The sequence below is a fragment of the Limulus polyphemus genome, unplaced genomic scaffold (genome assembly GCF_000517525.1).
Source record: "Limulus polyphemus unplaced genomic scaffold, Limulus_polyphemus-2.1.2 Scaffold1298, whole genome shotgun sequence".
NCBI classification, from domain to species: Eukaryota; Metazoa; Arthropoda; class Merostomata; order Xiphosura; family Limulidae; genus Limulus; species Limulus polyphemus.
This window is the reverse complement of record NW_013666908.1, coordinates 60,814-86,374: the sequence shown is the minus strand read 5'-3', so window position 1 is coordinate 86,374 and position 25,561 is coordinate 60,814. Positions and strand designations below refer to the sequence as shown.

General features: G+C 34.4%; 1 protein-coding gene across 4 annotated transcripts in view; it reads left to right on the top strand.

The window, feature by feature from the left end:
* LOC106463004 (rho guanine nucleotide exchange factor 7-like) overlaps positions 1 to 25,561 on the top strand; it is an 86,574-nt gene that overhangs the window by 44,129 nt on the left and 16,884 nt on the right. For all 4 annotated transcript variants that reach the window (XR_002611391.1, XM_022390406.1, XM_022390404.1 and 1 more), the window contains 5 exons: positions 12,505 to 12,585; positions 13,702 to 13,851; positions 16,491 to 16,569; positions 19,820 to 20,061; positions 25,332 to 25,542. Coding sequence is in view for 3 of the 4 variants with exons in the window: in XM_022390406.1 (XP_022246114.1) it covers positions 12,505 to 12,585; positions 13,702 to 13,851; positions 16,491 to 16,569; positions 19,820 to 20,061; positions 25,332 to 25,542 (763 nt within the window). In the remaining variant the exon portion in view is untranslated. The remainder of the gene's footprint in view (positions 1 to 12,504; positions 12,586 to 13,701; positions 13,852 to 16,490; positions 16,570 to 19,819; positions 20,062 to 25,331; positions 25,543 to 25,561) is intronic.

Here is a 25,561-nt window from a genome sequence, read left to right as displayed (position 1 = left end):
CCTATCATCCTTGTATTATTTGTTTGCTGATGCCAGAAGAGAGGATTATGAGAAGATAACTGGAGATCATTCCATGCCACTCAAATTTTGCAAGACTCGATGGCTGGCTGGAAGATCTTCCTGTTGCAGAAAGAGCAGTCAACATCTGGGAGAATGTATGTATGTTAAGGCAGTTGAAGAGAAGAAAATCTCTCACCCAAAGGACAAGTAGTTTGAAACTGTTCAGAAGTGTACCAAGATGGCTGATTTTCCAGCAAGACTGAGCTTTTTCATATCTGTGGCAAAGTTGGTCAATCCCTTTCTAACAGACTACCAAACTGATGCGCCAATGTTGCCCTTCTTAGCCGAAGAGCTAACCAGAATGCTTGCTTCCCTTATGCAGCGATTCTTAAAACTTGACAGGAGTACCCTTACTTCTCCTTACAAGATAATGCAGGTAGATATTAGCAGCGATCCTTTAGCTTTTTCTCAGTGTAGAATCCAATATCGACTTGGTCAAAGGCAGCTGAATGGCCTCTGAAAGCAAAAAACATCATCAGTGAGCGAAGGATTCTGGAATTTCGCGTACAAGCAAAACAGTTTCTTGTTGCAATGACCCGCAAGCTCATTGACAGATGTCCACTTAAGTATGCACTTGTGAGAAATATGGGATGCTTAAATCCAAAGAGCATGGCAAAAGACAAAGAAAACTCTACTGCAAAGCTGAAAAGGATGCTTAGCTCCCTTACTGATGCAAACAAACTTGAGGATTCATGTGATGACATCTTAAGAGAATACTCAGAAGCATGTGATGAGGTATCAAGAAGCGCAGAGATGAGAGAATTTGATCCGAAGAAAGACAGACTGGACTCTCTGATGTGCACATTTCTGTCTGAGTCTCGCTATTCACCTTTATTAAAGGTGGTCCGCATGTTGCTTGTCTTGTCCCATGGACAAGCCTCTATTGAAAGAGGATTCTCCGTCAACAACGAAGTTGAAGAGGACAATTTTCTAGGGCACTCGCTAATATCTTTGAGGGCTATATATGATCGTATCAAATACGTAGGAGGAATTCAGAACATTATTATCAACAAGTCACTCATGTTAGCCGCTTCAGCAGGTAGGCAAAAATACCATATGTATCTTGATGAGCAGAAACGTGAAAAGTAAAAGAAAAAGAAAAGGACTGCTTGATGAGATAGATGAACTGAAAGCTAAGAAGTCTAGACTGCAAACAGATATCAAAAGTCTTCAAGAATCAGCAGACAAGTTTGCAGAGGAAGCCGAGTCAACTAGCAGATTAACTTGTATATCTAAATCAAACAGCCTCCGACGTACAGCAAAGGAGAAGATGTCCCAGTTAGAAGTGATTCAGAAAAAAATTGATGAACAGCTGAATGTCTTCAAGAATTCGTAAAGTAAGACACAGTGGACAAGTTTGCAGAGGAAGCTAAATCAACTGACAGTTTGACATGTATATCAAAATCAAACAGTCCCTATGTTAACAGGGGTGTTAACAGCTCTGTATGTACAGTAGAGGAGATATCTAAAGTAGAAATCATTCAGAAACAAATTGATGAACAGCTCAATGCCATCAAGAATTTGTAAATTAAGACTCTGCATTGCAGACAAGTTTGCAGAGGAAGCTGATTCAACTTCAAACAGCTACTAACGTACAGCAAAGATGTCTCAAGAAGAACTCCTTCAGAAACAAACTGATCAGCTAAATGCCACAAAGAATGCATAATGTAAATATTTTGTTATTGTTAATGGGGGATGCAAAAGAAGAGACAGTGCAGTATATACACTTTGCTTCGGGATCAAATTTTTTGGTCTACCATGTAAGACTTTGTTTAAAAGTCATGGAATTCTGGCTATAAAGGTCATGAAATTTCACATGTAAGAAAGTGTATGAACCCTGTCCTTTGTCATGTACACATATTTGTTAATATTTAGTTCTTATTGCATATTCCTTAACATTCCCATCTTGAAGTTAATGTTTAGATCTGGTTCATTACTTCTTCACATGTACACATATAAGACCATGTTTAGTCTTAGTTAATTATTCTTTGCCATGTACACATATTTGTTAATGTTTAGTTCCTATTACATATTCCTTAACATTCCCATCTTGAAGTTAATGTTTAGATCTGGTTCATTACTTCTTCACATGTACACATATAAGACCATGTTTAGTCTTAGTTAATTATTCTTTGCCATGTACACATATTTGTTAATGTTTAGTTCCTATTACATATTCCTTAACATTCCCATCTTGAAGTTAATGTTTAGATCTGGTTCATTACTTCTTCACATGTACATATAAAAGAAACTGCTTAATCTTATTTATACATACCTTCCCATGTACACACACATATGGTAATGTTTAGTTCTATTTCTTTCTCCTTAACATGTCTGTATAGAAGATAATGTTTTGATATAGTTCATTACTCCTTAACATGTAACTCGTTGAAGATAATGTTTAGATGTAGTTGATTACTCCTTAATGTGTTCAGATTGAAGATAATCTTTAGATATACAGTCCAGCCCATTGATCCGGTCAGCTGTGGGTCTTAATAATTAATGGCTGCATAGGGTGTCACTATATGAGGTCAACTCTGGGATCAGACTGAGGCCTCAAAGGCACAGTACATACCCCTACAACTTGCTCATAATACTCACATTTCTATGTTCCTGTTTGATACAGAATGTTGTAATAACATCTTTACATACATATTTTTGCATTTCTTGAATGTGCAAAGTTTCTCCATTGAACAAATATTTTGTTCACAAGAAGACCAAAGAGACATCGAACTGGAAGTGTTACAAATGACAAAGTTTAAAGGAGTGTAAAAAAATTGTGTTTGATTGTGTATGTGTGTGATTGGGTGATCATTAGTGCAGCATGAGGTGTGAAGCATCAGGTGGGATTAGTGTGCCATTAATAGGGAACATCAATAGTCACCTGGTTTATAACACTTACAAGACGTGGCCACTATCAGTAGATGTATGGTAGTGACCTTGCTTTGATTGACAGGTCTTGCTTGGGTAGCGGCAGGTGAGAGCTGGCCTGGGTGGTCACAATACTGAGTTCACAGAGACCTCTTTGGAATGGGAAACAGATGACCACAAGCTATGTTGACTGCAGTACAAGTGCCCATAATAGCAGATGTTTTACAAATATAAAATAGAAGGAATATTTGGAACTGAGACAAAATGGCTGTAATTAAGGGTTGACCACTATATTGCATTAACTGTAGTTAACCACTTCTTCACAAGTACACAGAGAAGAGTATGTTTAGACATATTTAATTACTCCTTATCATATATCACTTAGAAATAATGTTTGGTCATGGTTTATTACTCCTTTCCATGTACACATATCTGTTGATGTTTAGATATTATGTTCTCTTTAATATATACACATCAATTATAATGTTTAGAACTAGTTCATTAATATTTAATATCTGATGCACAGAATATGATGTTTTGTCATAGTTACTCCTTATGTCACATAAAAGGTAATATTTCCTCGTAGTTTGTTACTCCTTAACATTTACACATAGTATGTAATGCTTAGTCATCTTTAACCCTTTTGCAATGGGCTGATATATTTCACATTATTATTCTTAACTTTGTTTAACACAAACTGGAGTTTTTTATGAGACATTTCTATAAACGTAAATAAAATCACGACCTATATCTCCATGATGTAACTTTATTAGCTCAAAATTTCACTATTACAGTCTCGTCAGGAGCTATCGATATCCTACAAGTTTGCTAATCCAGTTAAATCTAAATTGGAACACTGTTATTCGTAAATTGAACATTGATATACGTGTTTAGAAAGTTCATATTATATTAAAATAATATTAAACATTTTTGAATTTATATTGTTAAGACAAAACAAACCAACAATGCTAAATAAATAAAATGTGTAAACCAGTAAGTAAACTATTAACAACGTTTGATTTAGAATGGAATACGTTATGTATCTAAAACATTTATTCATTTATTGTATTGGTAAGTATTTTTTCCATTTTATTATATCAGTACCTACATAAAACAATGTCTGAACTCCACTTGGCATTAAGCAGAGTTAAGAATAATAATTTCTTCAGCATCGACCTCCTTCATCATAAAGCAAGTATTGTTTTCCTACAACATTCATTAAGACGTACTAAATCTCAGTTAAGTTTTCTCCTTGATTGTAGGGGATATGACTTAATTCCAGAAGGTTTAAGGAATATGGTCAAATTACCAAAAATTCTTAAAGGTAACACCTGAGTTACCAATAGATTAGAAATTTTTTTATGGTGTTTGAGAAATGACCTCATAACCTGCATGTTTAAAAAGAAATACAAACACAAGAAAATTTGTGATAAAACTTTTAATTTGATTAAAAACATTCATCTGTAGACTTTAAGAACTGGATTACAGATCAAAATTATGTTATCTGTAGGTTAGAGAAACAAGAAGGAGAAAAAACTGAAATGTAAGTTTGAAACCATAATTAATAAATACTGATATAGTTACATCAATGAAGCTAAATCAGAGGAATGTGAAACTCTCAAAGAAAGTAACATAACCATAGAAGATGGCATTAACTTGGAGGATGCAACTAAATCGTTACTCAGTTGAGGACCAAATTTTACGCTTCCAACAAGACTAGATGATGATAAAGAATTAGATATTTTATCATTGTTACAGCAAACTTTTCACAAAATACGACAAGAAAAGCATTATTTACAAAACCGAGATGGAAGTAGTGGAGATTCACCAGAACAAAGAGAAGAACATAACCGTCTGTTAACCCACTTTGAAATCCACCTTTTGATCATCCTAAGACACCAGCAGTGAAAAGGACAGTACATAACAGAAGATGCCATGGTAGAACTTTAAAAAAAGGTGTTGAGTATCTTAGGGAAATTTCATAATTACACAAAGCTCTGTATAAATTAAAAGATAACACTGACATTATAGTTAAAGAATCTGAAAAAAGTAAAGGATTTGTGGTTTTAACAAAGGATAGTTATGAGTGAAAGATTTATACTCATTTATCAAATGAAGATAACTATTAAAGAAAGATCCTACTAAAACACTTGAAAGTAAAGGTAGAATGATTTTAAATGAATTAAAGAAAGGTACTCATGTAGCTCCCCAGCTAGTGAATTGTCTAAAACCATATAATACTTGAGTTCCTGAATTCTGTGGCTGTCCTAAATATCATAAGTTTGATTTACTCCTTAGACCCGTAGCATCTACTTGCAGATCTCTGACAGAAAGTATATCGTGGGTTTTAGATAGACTGCTGAACCCGTTATTGGACTTAGTTCCTACTCATATCAACAGCACACATAATTTTCTTGAACAGTTACATAATGACTCGCACCTCTTTATTGAAAATTGTATTGTTGATAAGATGGAAAAATACTTACCAATACAAATATGAAGAAATGTTTTAGATATGTAATGCATTCTATTCTAAATTGAACATTGTTAATAGTTTACTTATTGGTTTACACATTTTATTTATTTAGCGTTGTTGGTTTGATTTGTCTTAACAATATAAATTCAAGAATGTTAGATATTATTTTAATATAATATGAACTTTTTAAACATGTTTATCAATGTTCAATTTATGAATGACAGTGTTGCAGTTTAGATTTAACTGTATTAAGGAACTTGTAGGATATCGATAGAATACTATAGGCAGTTACATGTAACCTGTGATAATAATTGTGTGCCAATTTTAAAATAACCATCGTTGAATTATAATGTAAAATGAGTTCATTGTAATGACTATTTACATGAATATGTAACATCTACGTGTAGGCTATAAAGCTTGAACAAATCTATTGAAGGTGGGCATGGCACCAGTCAGGGGTTGACAAAATGTATTGCTTGTTTCAACTGAATCTGTCCAGAGAACTTTAAAATGTGTGTGTGTCAATAGTTTAAGTGAATGTCATATTCTCTAGACATGCATCTAAACAACTGACATTATATCATTGAAGGATCGGAGTGTCAAAGTAGAAAATCTTTATAGCTTGTGGGTCACTTGACAGTACAACTGAAGTTTTAAGTAGTTTTTAAAGGTTTCTTTTGAAATAAAGGACTTAACTTAGATAACATAAAACTTTGAATGATAACATACATTATGATGTTAATTTCATTCACATACATTGATAGTAAAGGTGTTTAATTAAATTTTGAATGTAACACAGTGACTTGTAGAGAAAAGTGTTTAAAGGGGTACCCATGTTGAAAGGGTTAATTACTTTTTAATATGTATACACAATAGATAATGCTTCAGTCCAGTTCATTACTTCTTATCATTTACACATAGGAGATAATTTTTCAGTATCGTTTATTCTTTCTTTTCATGTAACACTTTGGCAATGATGTATAAACTTAGTTAATTACTCCATAACATGTCTATGTAGAGGTTAATGTTTTGTTACACTTCTTTACTCCTTCACGTTTACACATGGAGGATAACATGCAGTTCTAGTTATTTACTTCTTAGTATATATACACACATGGAAGATGTTGCTTGGATCTCATTCATTACTCCTTCACATGTACCACCTCAACACTGATTTGATATAGTCATCACTCCTTAACATGTCCACATAGAATATAATGATTAGATCTGGTTAATTACTCCTTCACATGCAATTAGAAGTAAGGTTTAGAAATAATCACTTACTCGATAGCATGTCACACATTGTAAATAATGTTTCATTGTATTTACTACATAACATGTACTTATAGTAGATAACGTTTAACCTTCTTTCATTACTGCTTAACATGTAAACACAGAAGATAATGTTTCATAACCTGTCATGTTATGGGGGGGTACTACACATCGTCACATGCTACCTTCACAAAATGACTGCATCCTATGCATGGAATAGTTCCTCACCCACTAGTCTTCCATTGTACCACTTTCAACTTTTTGTTGCCTTTGCCATACCTTTCATTGCTAGCCTTCCACTTGTCTGGTCTCCTGTTCCTAATTCCTCAGTCAGGATTGGTCCTACCTTTTTCATTATACCTATCCTCCTCTCCATCTTCCCCTTCAGGCCCTTGCTCTGTTTAAAGATATCCCTTTTGGGGTCCTTTTGTTGGCCTGATGTCAGAAGATAATTTCTTCTTTAGCTCTTTTCTACTATCTTTCATGCCTTCCTTATCCATTGACTCCCCTTCTTACCTGTTGTTTGACTGGATTATCACTGATTCTCCATGTTCTTACCCAGGTCCCTTTAAAACCTTTAGCAGATGTTTCTGTTCTCCCTAGACTCATTAGTCCTCTTCCTAGTTGCCTGTGATTGCCATTGTTTTCTCCCACTTTCGAATTACTGCACTTACTTCTCCTTAATCCTGGCTGTTCTTTCATTTCCTCATACTCCATGGTAGGGGGCAGTGGTCACTCTGTTTCTCCCATGTCCTCTCCTGTACCTCTTCTTGGTGTTCATTCTGATCCAGACAAATGTTTGTGTCCTGTCTGGGCTACTTGAGGTTCAGTAACTCTCCTCTTCTGTTTGTAGTATTTTCAATTTTTTATCCTCTCAATTTCTCTCACTTTTTCTTTGAGTTAGTATGTGGACTACCCCACAGCTCTTCATCAACCACTATTTGCATATCCTGTTATGATTTAGCCTTCTGCTCATGGCCATTCTTCAATCCACTCTCTGCCTATTGACAGGTGAATGTGCATATTTCTCATCTTGCAATCACCATAGGACCACACTAGGTGGTTGTTGTTGCCTTCCAGGGCATACTTATTCAAAACTCTACATTGAGCCAGGTTAACAGAAAGTGCTTTTACTATCTGCCCTGACTCTACACGTGCCCACAATGAGATGGGGTGTTCTGCAAGACCACTAGAGGTTTCCTTGTGATATCTCTCTCTATTTTTGTATATATATATATATATATATTATATAGCCAATCTATACTGTATCAATTCTGCGGACTATCATTGGAAAAGCCAGCAACAAAGTTGTGTATCTGCCCACTTCTCTGGCCCATGCTTGCCAGCTTTTAAACATATGGTTTTGCAGTCACCCATTGCACTGTCTCCAATAAAATAATTTTTTGGACAGAAAGATTGACTTGGATCCAGGCACATTCTCATGATGTGCTCCTCACTAATGTCCACCTCCCTCCATCTTATTTACATGATCTCTGTTTGACTCTATTTCTTTACTCAGAAGTCTTCAGTGATATTTCTGACTCACAAGAAACTCTGGCTGAAGCAGTCAGGCATCAATCTTCATTATCTTTCCTAGTTTCTCGTCTTGCTCTTCGTTTTCTGTTCCTTGGTCAGATCAGTCTACTCCTACCCTTCACATTTCAGCATTCAAGTTTTCCTCCTCTTCCCATCTTCCCACTTTAGGTTCATTGTTCATCTTGCCAATGATTGTCCTGTTGGGATAAGGTTCTGTGAGTGCCCATCTGTTTCACTTTGCTAACCTTTGGTCTCAGTTTGCTGCTGACAGATGGGCTCTTTGAGTGTTCACTCATGGTCTCTCTTTCCATTTTTTTCTCTCCCTCATCCTGTTTTTTTCTTTCTCTGACCCCATTTATCATTAGTGTCACAAGGATGAGGTCTCAGATCTTCTGACAAAACACACAGTCGAGCAGGTATACACCCCTTCTTTGGGTTTTTACTCTTTGTTGTTCCCAAGACGACTGTGTACTGGCATCCAGTGGCCAACTCATCATCTATCAACTGATTTCTGGCTGTAGATAATTAAGGTCAGTGTGTAGGACGTACATATCCTGATTGCTCTGATGACAGATATCTGCCCACTCGATCAAGGTCAGGATCCATGGAGGTTGATCTAGTAAAGAAAAACTACGTGGTTGTAAACCAAAGGGTTCTCCACTCTGTTCTCCTTCACCTACATAAAAATGTCCACTTTGATACAGTGGAATTGTTGAGGTTTTCATTCTAATCTCGATGACATTAAGGCCTTGATTGCCTCCTATCATCCTGTGTGTCTCTCCTTTCAGGAAACATTTCTGAAACCTGCCGATACAGTCACCTTTTGGCAGTTTTCTTTGTACCAGAAAGACAGGTTGTGTGATGGATGGGTGCACGGAGGGGTGGCACTGCTGGTCAACCAGCATGTGCCCTCCTTATCTTTGTCCCTTGATACACCCTTGGAGGCTGTAGCCATCCGTGTTTCCTTGGGTCATACCATCACTGTTTGTTCTCTCTACCTTTCTCCTGGGGAGACTTATTATCTCCCTTTTTACTACTAGGAGACTTTAATGGACACAACCCCCCTCTGGGGTGGTGCTGATATTGATGGGAGGGGTCATTCCATGGAGCTTATGCTCTCGGATCCCAACCTTTCTCTCTTCAATGCTGGAACATATATTTATTTTCATTCTCCTAGTCAGTCTTTTACTGCCATTGATCTCTCAGTTTGCTCCCCTTCACTTTTCACTCGCTTTTCTTGGATGGTCGACAGTGACCCATGGGGCAGTGATCATTTTCCTATCATTATGAGGGAGGTTGGCCATGGTCGATGCCAACTGACCCAAGTGCCATGGTGGAAGTTGGACCAGGCTGACTGGCCATCTTTCACCTCTCTCTCTAAACTTGATCCTGCCTTTGTCTGTCTGCCATCAATAGACGACTGTGTGGTTGCAGTGACTGAATGTATTGTCCAGGCAGCTGCTCATTTTATTCCTAAGACCCTGACACATTTTCCACGGTATCCTTGTCCATGGCCTGGGATACCTTCCGATGGTATCCCTCTCTTTCTAACCGCATTGTTTATCAGTGGGCCTGTGCCCATGCTTGGCAGGTTTGATATCAAAGCCAAAAGGAGTTTTGGATTAAGTTCACTACTAGCATCTCTTCTACCACCAGTTCCAAAACTGTATGGGAGGTATGCTTCCCATTCCCTTTCCATCATGCTTTCCAGTGGCCAGGAAGTTGCTGATGTCCAGAGCATTGCTGATGCTCTTGGCCACAGCTTTTTCTTTTGCTTCTGGCACTTCTGTTTCTTTCCCTGCATTCTTGGCCATCAAGTCTTGGGCTGAATGATTGCTTCTTTCCTTTTGGGCGGATCGTTTCTATGACTATAATCGCCCCTTTACGCTGGTGGAACTCTTAACTTGCTCTTCATTGGTCGGACCTGATGATGTTCATTATGAGATGCTGCACCATCTCTCTCCTGCCTCTCTTGCTATTCTTCTGGTTATTTTTAACCGAGTCTGGCAGGGACACATTATTCCTGATGCTTGGCACCAGGCTATTGTCCTCTTTTTCTCTAAACCTGGGAAGGATCCCAAGATTCCTTCTAATTAATGTCCCATTACTTTGACCAGTTGTCTTTGCAAAGTTTTAGAGATGATGGTTAATACTCGTCTTGTTTGGTTTCTCGAACCAAACATGCTCCTCTCGCCTTCCCAGTGTGGGTTCCGTCGACAGCGCTCCACCATGGACAGGGAAGCCTTCCTTAAGAGAGAACACTTTGTTTCTGTGTTCTTAGATCTCGAGAAGGCTTATGACACTACATGGAGGTATGGCATTTTGCAGGACCTCCACTCCTATGAGTTGCGTGGCCATTTACCCATTTTTATTCAAAACTTTTTACCGAACAGGCGATTCCAAATCCGAGTGGGTTCAACTCTTTCCCGTTCCTTTCCATGGGGCTGTGTTTGAGTGACACACTTTTTAGTGTTAAAATTAATTCAGCTTCAGACTGCCCTCAATCAGTTGTTGACATGGACCATTGCAAACGGTTTTACATTTTCTTTTTCCAAAACCGTTTGCATGCAATTTTGCTGCCAATGGGGTCTCCGCCCCAATCCCAAGCTCTTTCTCGGCGATATAGTTATTTGTGTGGTCATTGAGGCAAAGTTGTTGGGGATTATCTTTGACCGTAAACTTAGCTTCATTCTGCACATCAAGCAGCTATGTGTCAAGTGTGCAAGAGCTCTGAACATCCTCTGTGACCTCTCTTCTAATTCTCTTTGGGAGTGAATTGATGTTCTATGCTCAGGATCTATCGTGTCCTGATTCAGTCCAAACTGAACTATGGGTCTTTGGTCTGTGGTTCTGCCAGGACCTTGGCCTTGAAGATGCTGGACCCCATTCACCATCTGGGGCTTCGGCTCTGCACCAGGGCTTTTCGCACTTCTCCAGTCCAGAGTTTATACACTGAATCCCACGAATCTCCTCTTCACCTCCATTGTTTGCAACTTTCTTTACAATATGCTACCAAGCTTCGATCCTTACCATGGCATCCCATCTGGGATTGTGTCTTTCTTCCTTGTTGGGCCATGCTCTTTCAGTACGGACAGTCTGCTATTCCTCCCTTTGGCTTTCGTATCTGGACACATCTGGCTGAATTGGGTCTGGTATCGGATGACATTGCTGTCCCTAATGATCAGCCCATTATGCCATGGCTTATTACCATCCCTTCATAGTGTCAGTGGCTATGGTAACACTGTCCGACTTGATTGTATTTTTAATTTTTTATGCACTATTGGTCTTTTTAATTGTATATAACTCTTTTATCCAAATTTTGGACATATTTTGTTTTTATCTCTCTGTATTTTTACATTTTACTCTAATTTACTTTTACTGTTTGGCACAGATAGCCTTGTCGCTTTGCGCCATAAAGCACCAAACAACCAACCAACCAACCTTGACGCATTTCCACCTGATCTTCCCATTTTTGGTGCACTTTCTTTTTACCTCATCTAAGAATGAAGTTATTTCAAGTACAAGTGTTTAAGAGGTTATGTTGTCCTTTTATTGGTGGAGGGCTTTTATTGCATAATGATGTCATCATGCACCTGCACAGTTCATTTTAAACGCATGGGAGTTAGCTCAAGGCTAGTGGCATGCAAGTCTCATAGGCAGGTGAGGGATATATCTATTCTGTGTTAGGAGGTGAGTATTTGTTAGAAATACATTTTCAGATTAGGGAAAAAAATTTTAATTTTAGTTAGGCATTTGTTTTTATAGATTACTTGTGCAGTTATTTTGTATTTTTTTTTAGGAATAAAAAATTAATATGCAGTATATACTGCTAAAGTATCAAATTACCAGTATGGGTTTTACTATTTGTATGTGCAACCAAGTTGATGCAAGTGTGTAAGGGTTGTTTGTTGATGGTTATGTTTTTGGTTGAACATTCACGAAAGTAAGTCCTTAATTAAACAAGGTGAAGAGGAATGATCAAAAGTCAAACACTTTACCTACAGTGAATGTTCTGCAGTACCAAAGACTTGACTTGGTTGTATCTCTTTATTATAAACCAAAAAATGAAACAAAGTTGTTTAAGACAATAATGATGTCCTAAGTTCCTAATCTAGGACTTTGTTTTGAAATACTGTAATGATAGTAAAAGGAATGATTTTAAGAATTAGTTCACTACAGAATTAAGTTCTTTTAGAAAAAAAGTAAACTTTTTTCATGCTATAAAAGCATAAAAAGATTTGTAAGGAAACTTTTATGTGAAATGCATGTATTTCATTTTGTTTTTCAAGGATTCCTGTATAGCCATGAGAAGGCAGAAGGAAATGGAGCTGGAGGTATTGGTAGGAAAGATTCGAGGATGGGAAGGAGAAGTAAGGACAGTGATTTTTTTTTTATATTTCATGTTCTTTAGTAATATGAACAAACAGAAATGTTAAACAAATGTTGGGATTTGAAGAAGTCTGTGATATAGAATCTGGCAACAGAATTTGGTTATCAAGCTGAAATATTTGATCATTTCCAGTTGCCTTATATTTGAAAATATTCTTAAAAATATAAGTGTGTGTATGTATATATATATATATATATAGTTTCAGTATTGTTAATATTTTGATCATTATGATTTACATTATTATTATTTTACAAATATGGTGAGATTACATGTTTAGTATAACATTTTATATTTGTGACCAGAGAATTTAGAAATAATTAGTATCATGTTATATTGTAATATACTTTTTCTTATTGACATGACTAGAATTTCTAAGAAAGGGCATCATTAGATAATTGTAGTTAATCACCAGTATGAGATAGGAAACACAGCTCATGGTCATGGTACACAGGCTATTCATTTGCTTGTAAGTAACCTTAAAAGTTAATGTGTTATGCCAGACTGTAGAACTGAGGTTCCATGGTACATCTACCATTACCAACAAAATACAAAAATAACGTGCTTGGCACTATGGGGCCATGGATATGTGATAAGGGTAATAGTCAAATCCCTCTACTTAGTCTTACAAGAGTAGTCCAAGAGCTGGAGGTTGAAGATATTGACTAGTCTGTCAATTCCAAATTGGGCAGATAGCTATTGTGTACCTTTGCACAAAATTCAACATACAAACAAACTAAAAGCTATTATTCTAACCATCTAATCCACTTTAAAAGCTATTTTAGATTTTTTAAGAAGTCTGTTTTTGTACTTGAATATTGTTTTTCTTTAACTCAATCAAAATTTGGATATGTATAAAGTTAGTATAGAATGTAAATGATGCTATAATGTTTAGTATAGCAAGAAAAAAAAAAGTTTTTTCTACATTAAATTAAGTTTTAACATTTTAATGGGTTAAACTAATAAGGTACTTCATTTTTTCATAGAATTGAAAAAAACTTCCAACTAAAACAATTTGTCAGCTGCAACTTGTAAAATTAATTATGACTTTTTCTGTTGCTGTGATTTCTTATTCGCTTATTTTATACTCTTTTTTCAGAATGTAAATAAGTTAGGAGAAATTATTAACATGGGACCTGTAATTACTGTAACTGAAGTACAAGAACGTAAAGACAGATACTTTGTTCTTTTTCCTCGCACTCTAGTCATGCTTTCTGTGAGTCCACATATGAGTACCTTCAATTATGAAGTAAGTATTTCTTTTGTAATAACTGGTTCAATTATGATGGATGGTTACCTGACATTCTTTATTTAATTTCTTATAGTTAAATACTAGCCATAAATAAAATTATCAGATTGCTCTTAAATTTGACATGTATATATAATAGACCAAAAAGTGTAAGTCTTGGCTAGTGGTTTAAGAGTTTCAGGATCTGGAAAAGGAATGACTCTTGAACAAAAATACTTGTAATAACAAATTGAATTAATTTCTGAAAGTATACGACAATTTCATTAACTATTGGTAGAGGTACCTTATGTATGTTTGTATATTTTAGACTTTTTAATTATTTAAGTATGTTCGGGTATTGGGAATTTGGTAAGTAATATGACAAACACACTATCATGCTCTTAAATGAATTTACTTTGTACAAGGATTACACATGTATATATATATATGTGTGTGTGTGTGTGTGTGTGTGTGTCTATATATGTGGAGTACACTTACTTGATTTGCATGGGCCAAAATAGACTTTGTGATGATTTGGGTGAATACTTGAGCCCTATTACTGCAGGAATGTAATCATATTGTGATTAGTTTGTAAAATAGTTGGTAAAAAAAGACAGTCTTCAACTTTATGTTCATTTAGCAAGGACATTGTAAATAGTGACTAGGTTCTCTGCAGCCACTTCTCTCATGTTTAACGACCATACTCATCTGACATAACTACTTGTTTGAGAGCTTTCTTATTTTTATAACCCAGTAACTGTTCTTTAATTTAATGTTCATGTGATTTCTAGGGAGATGTTACATAATGTATTATCCAATATCATTGTATAGCTTCTAAAGTGGTGCCTTCTTGTGCCATTTTTAGAAACCAGTTGGATGCATTCCTGTACTTCTTTTGCATGTAAATAAAAGTATTTTGCCTATATGTTACATGGTTTGTCATACACTCTATTCCAAAAACTCGTATTGTCTAAATAACCAATCTGTAAGTTAAAAAAAAGTTTTATTTTTTGATAACTGTCATTACTTGAACTGTTAAATAATTTTTCAAATTCGTTAATCCAGAACAATTTAGTAATATTAATGATTATCTAATGAGAGTTAATTGAAATGTAGGCTTGCAATTTTGTAAGGTCACAGTATAAATGTAGTTTAAGCTATTTGCTAGCATTAAGTATTTGTTGTATAGGCACTTTTTTCTCCCCCTCCCCTGTTGCAGGTTTTAAAGTTTAAGTAAATTTTTTACTGAAACAGTTCATTAAATTAGATTTTTGTTGCTCTTTTATGCCCATTTAATCTACTTTTATTTCTTGTTTCTGTCAATGACGAAAGATCATGTGATGTGTGATGTTTTAATTGTAGCATTATATTTTAAGCAATCACATTTAATACTCTCAGTTGCAGATTCTTTAGTTTCAAATAACAGTTTATTTAAAAGTGAATAGGCTTGTAATGTAATTGAAAGTTAACATAGAGCTACATAGAGAAAGAAATTAAATGTGTAATCTTAAATGCTTCCCAGTCTCATCATGTTCTGTTTTAGGCTAGCTTAATATTAGCAGCATAAATATTTCTTTAATGTTAGTGTATGTAGCTAGATTTACTATATAAACAAAACAGGTAAAATGTAGAGACAGTGAGAAAAGTAGTAGTAATAGGGAAGTAAAAGGATGGAAAACTGGAGTTTGAACAAAGAGATATAAAAAAAACGAATATAAGAAGAAACATAAGAGAGAGTAATGTAAGAGAAGTGAAGACTATCATAGAAGGGAAGAAGAACATTAATGTAAACAAAACTGACACAGCAAAATTTGCTGTGTCAGTTTTGCCGAAGCAATAGCCAAGCATTGTATTCCATTTTGAACTTAGCAATAGTTATGTAATAGTTATATTAGGTTAACAAACATGGTTGTAGTTCTGACCTGAATCTTCTAATCTTGCTGAACCTCATGTAATGTTCTTGGGATCATAACTAAAAACTGTTAATAACAAAGTGTGTTAAGGTAATAGAACAATTTTCAGGTGCCCTGCATAGTGTGTTTTAGTATTGTGATTTATAAATCAAATTGTGAACATAATTGTAACTTTACATTTATCTTTAAAACTATAACTGTCTCAGACTTAAGTTTGTGGAGTGCTCAGAAGTAATATTAAAGTGTGTTCGCAGTTTAATTTAGCTTGATACCATTTCAGTTGCCATTTTAGTTTAATGTACTTTCAGAATTTATTAATAGTTTTCCTCTCAAAACTTCTTAACTTTGTTCATTCAGAAACAGTGTGACACACAAGCAGCAGAATTAATATCTATCGAGTTTTTGAGTTGATTTGTCATTTAGATGTAAATAATTCTGATAAATGTTTGTTTTATCATCGTGATGTGGAAGTAACATTATGGTAAAAGCCTCAATGTATTTTTGTTTGATACAAGTGTAATGGAGGTACACTGCTGAAACAACTCTTGTAAGAAATCTGAAATAACGTGTTTTTTTTCTCAGTGTTGTATCTGAATCTATTATTGGAAATTTTTTGTCTAGAATGTTTAAAGAGTATTTGCTGCTGTTGCTAAAACTAATAGATTTGTGAGTTATGAGTTTATGTAAAAAGGTAGTGATTTTGTTAATGGTTTTATCAGCTTATTTTGTGAACATGTTTCTTTGTAGGGAAAACTTCCTCTCTCTGGTATTGATGTCAATAAACTTCAATCTAATGATAGAATTCAGAATGCTTTTGTAATTACAGGTAGGTGATAATTATTGTTAATGTTATTGGTCTCTGTTCATTTATATTTATTGAAATAAGAGTATATTAAATTGTCATTGTCATGCGAAAACTATTTGTATATTCAAAATCCCAAATTTAATATGGTTTTTAAACTAAAAAATTATTGTAATAATGTAACAAAGGTATCACTTGTAATTTTGTATATGGTTTTAACAAAATGTTTAGTGACATATTCTTGAGACGTTTCCATCTAAAGAACAAATGAAAAATGAACTTTCGTGGTTTTGACATGACAGTGTTGTTTTGTCAACAGTTGAGATCAGTCCTTTTCATGTAATAGTTGTATATTTACAAGATTTCACACACAGCTGTTAAAGAACTGTTAGGTAAGAGAATTAAAAATATGAAAATCACACAAGATACTTTACTGAGTATAAATATCAGCTTCATTATCTGGTTTGCATTGAATTGTTGTAGTTAGTAGTCCTAATAAGTTTTGAAACATGAAACAAAACTTTGAACAAATTACAATTGTCCAAACATGATAAAAAATTGCAAACATGTTAGAACTGTTCAGACATGAAACAAATCACGAAGAAATCACAATTTTCCAAAATAAAAAAACAACAACCATGTCTAGCATTAAGTTCATATTCAGAGGATTTTATAAAATTTAAGTTATTATAAACAAGTGTCCAGTTTTGTTGGTGGTTGATAAGATATTTAAATTATAGGTCATTATCAGATTACATATCTTTAAATTGGCATTCCACGTTGAGGTATCAAATAGAAATTAAACATACCACAGTCCTAGATACGTATCTAAGCTGTAAAAAAGTTGTCTGAATAAATTTGAATAGTTCATTTATTCTAATTCATAAAGTACACATATGAAGACTGTTAAGAAGTGGTTTTCAAAAATTATCTAATAGTGAATACCTGTGTAGAAGTGGTCTGAAAATGTGGTTATGTGTTGTAAAACAGCATAAGGATAGGAACTATCTGTCTATGGTCAAGCATTCTGAAAATATTCTTGGTGTGTTATCAATTTAAGACTTTGTAATGTTTTTTTTTCTTTATATAAATCTATGAACTATTTTAATGAGAGTTATGTTTGAACACCAATTCATTTTATCTGAGAAAGATTCATAATTTTCAATTTTGAAAAGCTTTCAGATATAGTGATTGAATTTAAGTTCTTTGGCCCTTGAGCATAGAGACCATGTAGCTAAGTTATTTGAAAAATATTAGCTCTTATTTTTACATTTTAATTTTTCCAAAAGAAATTAAATATTTATTGACTTTATTATATTTTATTGGATCATATTTATTGTACAGTTTGTAACAAGAAATTTATCAAACTTTCCAACATTATCAGACATGGTCTACTATTAGATAAAATATACAGTATCTATACTGAGTACTGTGTATCACACATTTGCATATCCTTAAACAAAGATATGTTTAATTTTTGTATAACTTTCTGAAATTGGGCTCAGTCAAAGTATGGATGTTGCTACCTTTTATAGAGTTATGTTCAATATGTAATTAACTTTATTATCAATGTATGTTAATAAACTTGGCATTGAAACATCATATTATGTAGCTTGTAATTTCTTACTTTCAAAATAAAAAAAATATTTTCTCAATTCACACTTTTCTGTATCATGTGACACGTCTTCAGTCTGAATTACAAATTTTTCATTTTCTTTCTACCTTTATATGATATTCCTAAGTTTCACATGAATGACACATTTATACAATAGATATACTCAAGCTAAAGTGTAAGTTTCTAACCTTCAAGCTTCTTGCTCAACTGAGATATATACAATAAAGTTAAACCCACACCCCATGTTTCAAAAAATATCAGTAATTCTCTTTGACATTTGCTATATTGGATTATTTATAACCAATGGAAAGAGAAGATTCTAATTTACTGAATTTCTATGAGGTTAGGTTGTCCAGGTGACAGGTTTTGAAAAATGGTCTCAGTTTCATTGTTTGCCATTGTTGAAGTTTGACTCAATCAGCTAACTGTCAGGATCATTTTAACCTACTTAAAACCAGTTAAACTGTAGTAGTTTTAAAACATTCTAATTTTTGTGCATGTTAATATTCTGTATTTTAAATTGCATACTTGAATTGAAAAAAATACTTTATGAGACAACAACATCTTTATAAAAAGTAGGCTTAGTGTGTTTCTGAGACTTCGTTCCAAGTACAAAAACTTGAAAAGGCTAAATTCTAGATGTAAGTACTAAATTTTTTTGTTTTTTATGAATGTTTTCATTTATTGTTATAAAAATAACCAAAATGTAAAAATTATATACTTGTTTGGTTAGATAAAAAATCTTAAATGAAAAAAATAAAAACTTAGTTAATCATGATAGCACATGTATGTTGTGAGGCACGATTCTGTAATTCAGTGTGTGTTGTGTGTGTTTGTGCTGGTAACTTGATCCTTTGTTTACACAAAGCTGTCCTGCTGTATTGAATAACTTTCATTGTACAGCTATAGAACAAGAAAAGTGAATGAGCACAGACTTGAAAAGTATTAACTTTGGCTGTATGAATAAATAGTGTGTAATTGTCTGTTATGTTATACAGTCATTCTAGAAAAGAAAGGGGTAGTTTAAATTTATTTCATAAGATACAATCTTACTGAAATAATTGAACAACTTTCAAACTTTTTTTTATTATTCCATTATCTATACTTACCTGTGGAACAAGCATTAACCTTACAAAGATACATAAAATCACAAGCTGGAATTTCAAGGCATTTCTGATAATGCCTCATATAAACTAGATGTTTCTCAGCCATATTCCTGTATTGTAATAACTTGCTTGTGCACATATAGAGACTTTAGTTAGCTTAAGTCACACCTAGTACTGGAAATTAGATAAGTATGTATAAGTGGAATATAATTTTAAGAGGGAGTTTTCCTTACAATGTAGATTTAGGAAGTACTTTCATGTTAAAGACCACATGTTTATGGAACGTGTGCCATCAGTCATATTTTAGTATAAATTTGTCTCAGCCCCTCTCTTTATGAAGAAAGTTAAGGTACATTTTACAATGAGACCAAACCATCAAAACATGAGTCAGTCTTCTGTGGACAGCTAACTTTTAAAGTATTTAGTCCTCAGCACTTTTTCCTACTTTGTTTAGGCATTGTAAATGAATTCTGTAATGGTCTATAATAATTGTGTTTGGATTGTATTAAGTTGAAAGGTAGGAGTTGTATTTTATTTTTTTTTACTTATTTAGGAAAGATGATCCAGAGGATAATAGTGGTATGCCACAGTAGGGACTCAATGGAACAGTGGTTACAGCTGTTACAACAACAGATCTCTATCAGTCAGCTCTCTGGTGGAGTTGCCATTCCACAAAACTCCTCTCGAGGTCCTAAAACACATAGTAATCTCTCTCATATTTCCCAACTTCATATCACAGTATCTCAGGGTCAAGCAAACCATTTGCTCCCTCCACAGCCTTCTCCTCCTCCACATGTAAGTATTGAAATATAATGTAGTCAGTGGTAAAATAATGTAGTAGTTTAACTGAGATTGTGAATTTGAAGCTACTGTGTTATATTGTTGCTGTAAGATTACTTTTTTTTTCATGACTTGTGAATGGACAAGTATCACTGTTATGGAAAATTTAATTAAAATAGTTGATGGAGCTAACCTAGAAAATTTTGTTTAAAAGGTAAGTATAGTGGTTAATTCTTAATACCTAACAAGTGTATCTTATTAACCCAGGCCTCAACAAATCCCATACTGGTTTGAAGAAAGCAAAAAATTATGGATAACAGAAACAACAGATAATTGAGACACTTGTGTATCTCACTAGTTAGCCCATTGTTTAATCTAAATACAGTTTTCCAATATATTTAATTTTTTTAAGTTAAATTTAAATTATAATCTTTTTACTGTTGGTTAATCATATTATCATGAAAAATTATAAAAGTCGTCATAAGCATAAAAGTGAAGTGTCAGTCAGTAATACTCAATTTCTCCAAATTTCAGGAGTTATACAAGTCCAATTCCACAGTTTCTCCTATAATACTTCCTCTTTTGATTAGCCATTCCCATTTTAGTTTAAGTTAATCACTAACATAGGCATAAATTCTCCTAAATTTTGTCACTTTTTTTGCTATAGACATGGAAGTGCATTTTGCACCCTATCAATGCCTGTGAAAAATAACTCAAAAATTAGTGCATTTGTTAAAACAGACTGCAGATACCAATTATTTGTATGGAAGAGGACAATGCATAACTGGGCCACACCCAAACATAACCTGAACATGCATCTCTGGTTAAAGGATGCCTGCTGTACAGCATAGAACAGCAGGCGACAACTGAAGTTGAGTGAAATCTTAATGTGTATTTTTTATGTTTTTCTATGCTATGTTTTTAATCACTTATCAAACAAAGTTAACCAAGCTATAAATATTTTGTATTTCTATCTTATCAGTTAAAAATAAAAGAGGCTTAGCTTGGCTTGAACTGGCTGAAATGTAATTTGAACGCATGCTAGATCCTGCACACAAAAACTCCGGACATCATGCAACACCTGAACTTTTGCAACCAAAATTAATTTCTGAGCAACAATTTCTCCAAAACATGTAAATTATTGTCTAGAATTGTAGTGGCACAATTATTTTGAGAAAATTTTGGGAAAAAAAAAAAGCAGATAATTGAGGATAATGGAGGCACAGATAATCAAGGCACTAGTGTAGCCCACATTTCCTGCTACAAACAGTAGTAAAGTTAGGTTAGGAACACCTGGCTCCTTAGCTTTTTGGCTAACTCATAGATCTGAAAATATTTTTCTAGGCTTGTTTTAACCTTAAAGTTACTATTGGAAAGTGGTATTGTTTAATACAATGTACAGTCAGCCAGATATAGATAAAATATAAAAACCTTTTTAGATTATTTTACTTCAAAAGAAGGCATAGATAAAATGAACCAAATAGTAAGCACATATTTAACAAAAACAAAAAGCCAATTTGAAGGTGTGTTGTTGTACTTAGTGACATGTTGGACATTAATGCTTTAAATTGATGCATTGTGTAAGTCCACAAAAAAACCAGTGGAATTTTCAGAACAATTATGAAAGGCATTGTTTTCTAATAGCTTTTTTGTTAGGTTTAATTAAAATTTTCTAAATGAGTCAAACTGTGAATTCATAATTAGCGTAGTAACTCAGTTTTGTACTTTTTGATTGATATAACTTTTCAGTTAATCAGTAGGTGAACATAGAGTATATGCTTCCATCTTCCAGTGTTATTATTATTATGTATAGCTTATTTTTTGTTTGCTTTTGAAAAATCCCTTTATTAAGGAATTCATTCATATGTAGCTCGATTTATAGGTATTGAATGAATTTGCCAATTTTTCATTCTAAAACCCACCTCCACTGATGCTATAGCTATTTATCAATCTCCAGGGTTTCCACTCTTTGCCCATCTAAGCATTGAAAATGCTTGCTCCAGTCTTTTATACCCCACTTGAATGCCCTTGACAAACTTTAATTTACAGATTTCTCCACCAACTTCAATGCATTCGGTATCTAGGTGCTGTATATATGCACTTAATTCAGATAATGTAATAACATTTTCTCGACAAAGCGTTCGGCACGTGTTTCTATAAATAAAAGTGTTGTGATTATTCACAATTTACATTGCGACTTTCGACGTAGTTGGCGTTATTATGGTTATATCTTTGCTTATATTTATAAAATAATTTTTTTTAAAACTGACGGGTACGAATTCCCGAATTAATGTTTTTACTACGAAGTCAACCACATCTCTTCCACCTTTGCTATCTGATATTTGTCAAAGGCCAGGGGAGGGGTTACTCACAGTTGAGGTAGTCTGTGATATTATATGTTGCAAGATGGCAACATATATGCAGACTGAAGACATTTCTCTAGGTGGTTCTGAGGTGGCTTTTGCAAATGATTCAGGATAAGCTGGAGAGAATTTAGACTCGTTTATCACTGGCAGAAGGAGGTATATTTAGATTCTTAATGGATGGATCCTCTTTTGTACCTGTGGGGTTCTAGATAGGAACCTGTGATCACTTTGAACAGATCACAGTTTTCTCGGATTCATCTTACTTTCACAACTGTCCTGAGGTATTTATCTTTGATCCAACTTTTGTTGGAAGCCTATCAATGTTCCCCTCAGCAATTTGAGGATGAGTTGTGGATTTTTCTGATGTCTAGTCTTCTTCAGTTCTTTCTTTGGTTTCTTGGCTAGTTTGTTGTTGGGATTTTTTGGGTAGAGACACTCTGTCAGAAAATGTTTGTTTACCATCTTCTGCCGTTGGGGAGTTACGGGAAGCTGCTTTCTCTGCCCCATGTGGTTTGCTGGAGTTCCAGAGATGTTAGAATCATGAATTGATTCAGCTCGTTTACATTCTTCTTTATCATTGTTATCTTCTCACCTTTCTGGTGCTAATTTGGGAGTGTCAGCTCATAGTGTTTCCTAACCTCTATTGGTTCCCATAATAGAGGTCAGCCGTATTCTCAAGAATCTTTAACTTGGACTGACCATCGACAACTGCATTGGTGACTATCCTGTGGATGGAGGAGCAGTGGGAGCATGATTACATCACTTTCTGGACATCTGTAGCTCTTTACTATGAAATCTTTTCTCAATCTACAATAGCACTTTACCACAGGGCTCTGGATGACTAAGTTCAAAGTTACCAATGCTTATCTCCATATTCCCATAGCGGAATCTTCCTGAAGGTTTCTCAGATCTGTGCACAAGGGTTAGGTACTGCAGTTTAGGGCTCTACCTCTTAGTCTTGCATCACCACCTTGTCTTCTACAGACTTGTTCAAGCTTTTTCTCGTCATCTGCATTCTTTGGGTCTGTGCACACATCATTATATGGACGACTGGCACCATCCTGTCGATTAGCAGAACAACACTTTCAGATTTTTCTTTCAGAAGCCACAAAATGGAGGTTTCGTATACTGATCATGGAAGGAGGTCCACTATTCCCTCATATTTCCAAACACGATGTGGCCCCATCCTTGGTCTTTGGTTGAGCACAGGTTTCATGTCCTCTCCTTAATGCCAAGGGCAAGCGGAGTACTCCTTGTCCACTTGGTTGGAGAGTGAGGATGAATGTTCATAATTCCAGATGAGTTCTACTCCTTTGGTTGAGTATGGTATACACGATCCCATCATTCCGAGCCTGGGGTGTTGCCTTTTGGACTTCTTCAGGTGGAGGAGAAAGTTTTGTGTTGCTTACTTTCTCGTCATGATTCTGGTGGTGTAAAACAGGTAACTCTGTAGCTACAGGTTGGGATCCAATTAAAAGTATGTATAACATTGCAGTCCAATAGCCCTAGCCACCAACATGGGATATAGGTACCATGACCCCTTAATTCCAACCCCGAGTTGTGTAACCTCATTTGTCTGGTTGGGGCTGGTCTATACTGAAGATTATTCTATTCCACCTTTGATACAGGAACTGAGTTCCTGGTGAAGAGCATACCTGTTCTGGATGTAGCGCAGTTCCCCCACTCTTGAACCATCTTTATCTTGGTACACTTCTGTTCTATACAGATGCTTTCCGTATGGTTCATGCCTGCAATGGTCCCTCCACCTTCTCAATGTGGGATTCTAGCTATAGTGTCAGTGGAGGTGTGTTTTGGAAGTTAACATTTTCCTAAACTGAAAATGTATTTCCAATAATACTGACACTTTCAAAGTGTCTCACATTTCTGTATCTCTATTATTTTTATTTTTTTTAGTTCAACTTTATTCATTCTTTGAATATGAAGTATAGGTGATATCAGCATGACCTATTGTTACTAAGTCTCATTTAATTTATTTAACTTTTTTGAAGAGTTTTAATACATCTTGTTGCATTGGCATGATTTCATTAGCTTATGGTTTTAATCTGATTCTTTCTGGGTGCTGGATAACAGTATATTGGAAGTTGATTTTACTCTTTTCTTGAACTATTATTTAAAGTTAAAAAAAACTATGATACATGTACCTAGTTATGATAATCCAACACTTGTTCTTTGAAAAGTATTTTATGTATTTTGTTTCTCTTGTAATGAGAAAATCAATACAAGAAGAATTCATGTATATTCATGTGTATAAACTTATCACAACAAGATGTTTGATATCTGTTATTTTAATTCAGAATAGCATACTTTTAATTTATAATTGATGTTTTATTAAAACCTTATTTCTAAAGAATGAGAATTCTAAGGAACAGATATATGTCATTATGAATATTTTGAATGAAATTAAGAATGGAAAGGCAAACATATTTTTGTAGAATTCATATACGTACAGTGAAATGTTTCTTCAATGCATATATAGGTTCATCATTTGGAACAGTAACTCGTAATTGTGTTTTGTTGTGGTTCATATTTTTATTTCAATGTCTTTATCAATTTAAAAAATTAAACTGATTTTAATTTCACTATACATTGTATATCCCCTTTAAACATAAATGCAAACAGTTGTGAAGTTTCTGTTATTTAGCATATGTATATGTCAAATTCAACAGATATAAGGCATTAGAAAAGTTGATAGTATGAAATTTAAATAAGCATAGGGTTGCCTTAATTTTTATTATTTTTGATTTCAAATACTTGTATCACTTTTTACTATGGAAAAAAGAAATCTGTTGTGCTAGTAACTTTAAAGTTGTGAATAATCTTTCATGTTCTGCAAATTCAACTTTCAGATTTCTGCATAGATCATTATTAACTATAGTTATTACTTGTTGATATCTTTAGCAAAGTGTAGTAGGATCATCATGCACTGGGCTGGTAAATGTCAATGGTATGAAAAAAACTCCATCAACAACAAGTCAAACTGTGTCTAGTTCAGAGAGAGTGTGGAAGATGTGGAGCCTTAAACCTCACCCACCAATGCGATCGTGTTTTGGGTTGTCAGCTAAAGAAGATATTGTTCTCAGGAGGGCCAAGGCTGGATGTAAGGATAGAGGTGAATATACTTAAATGCA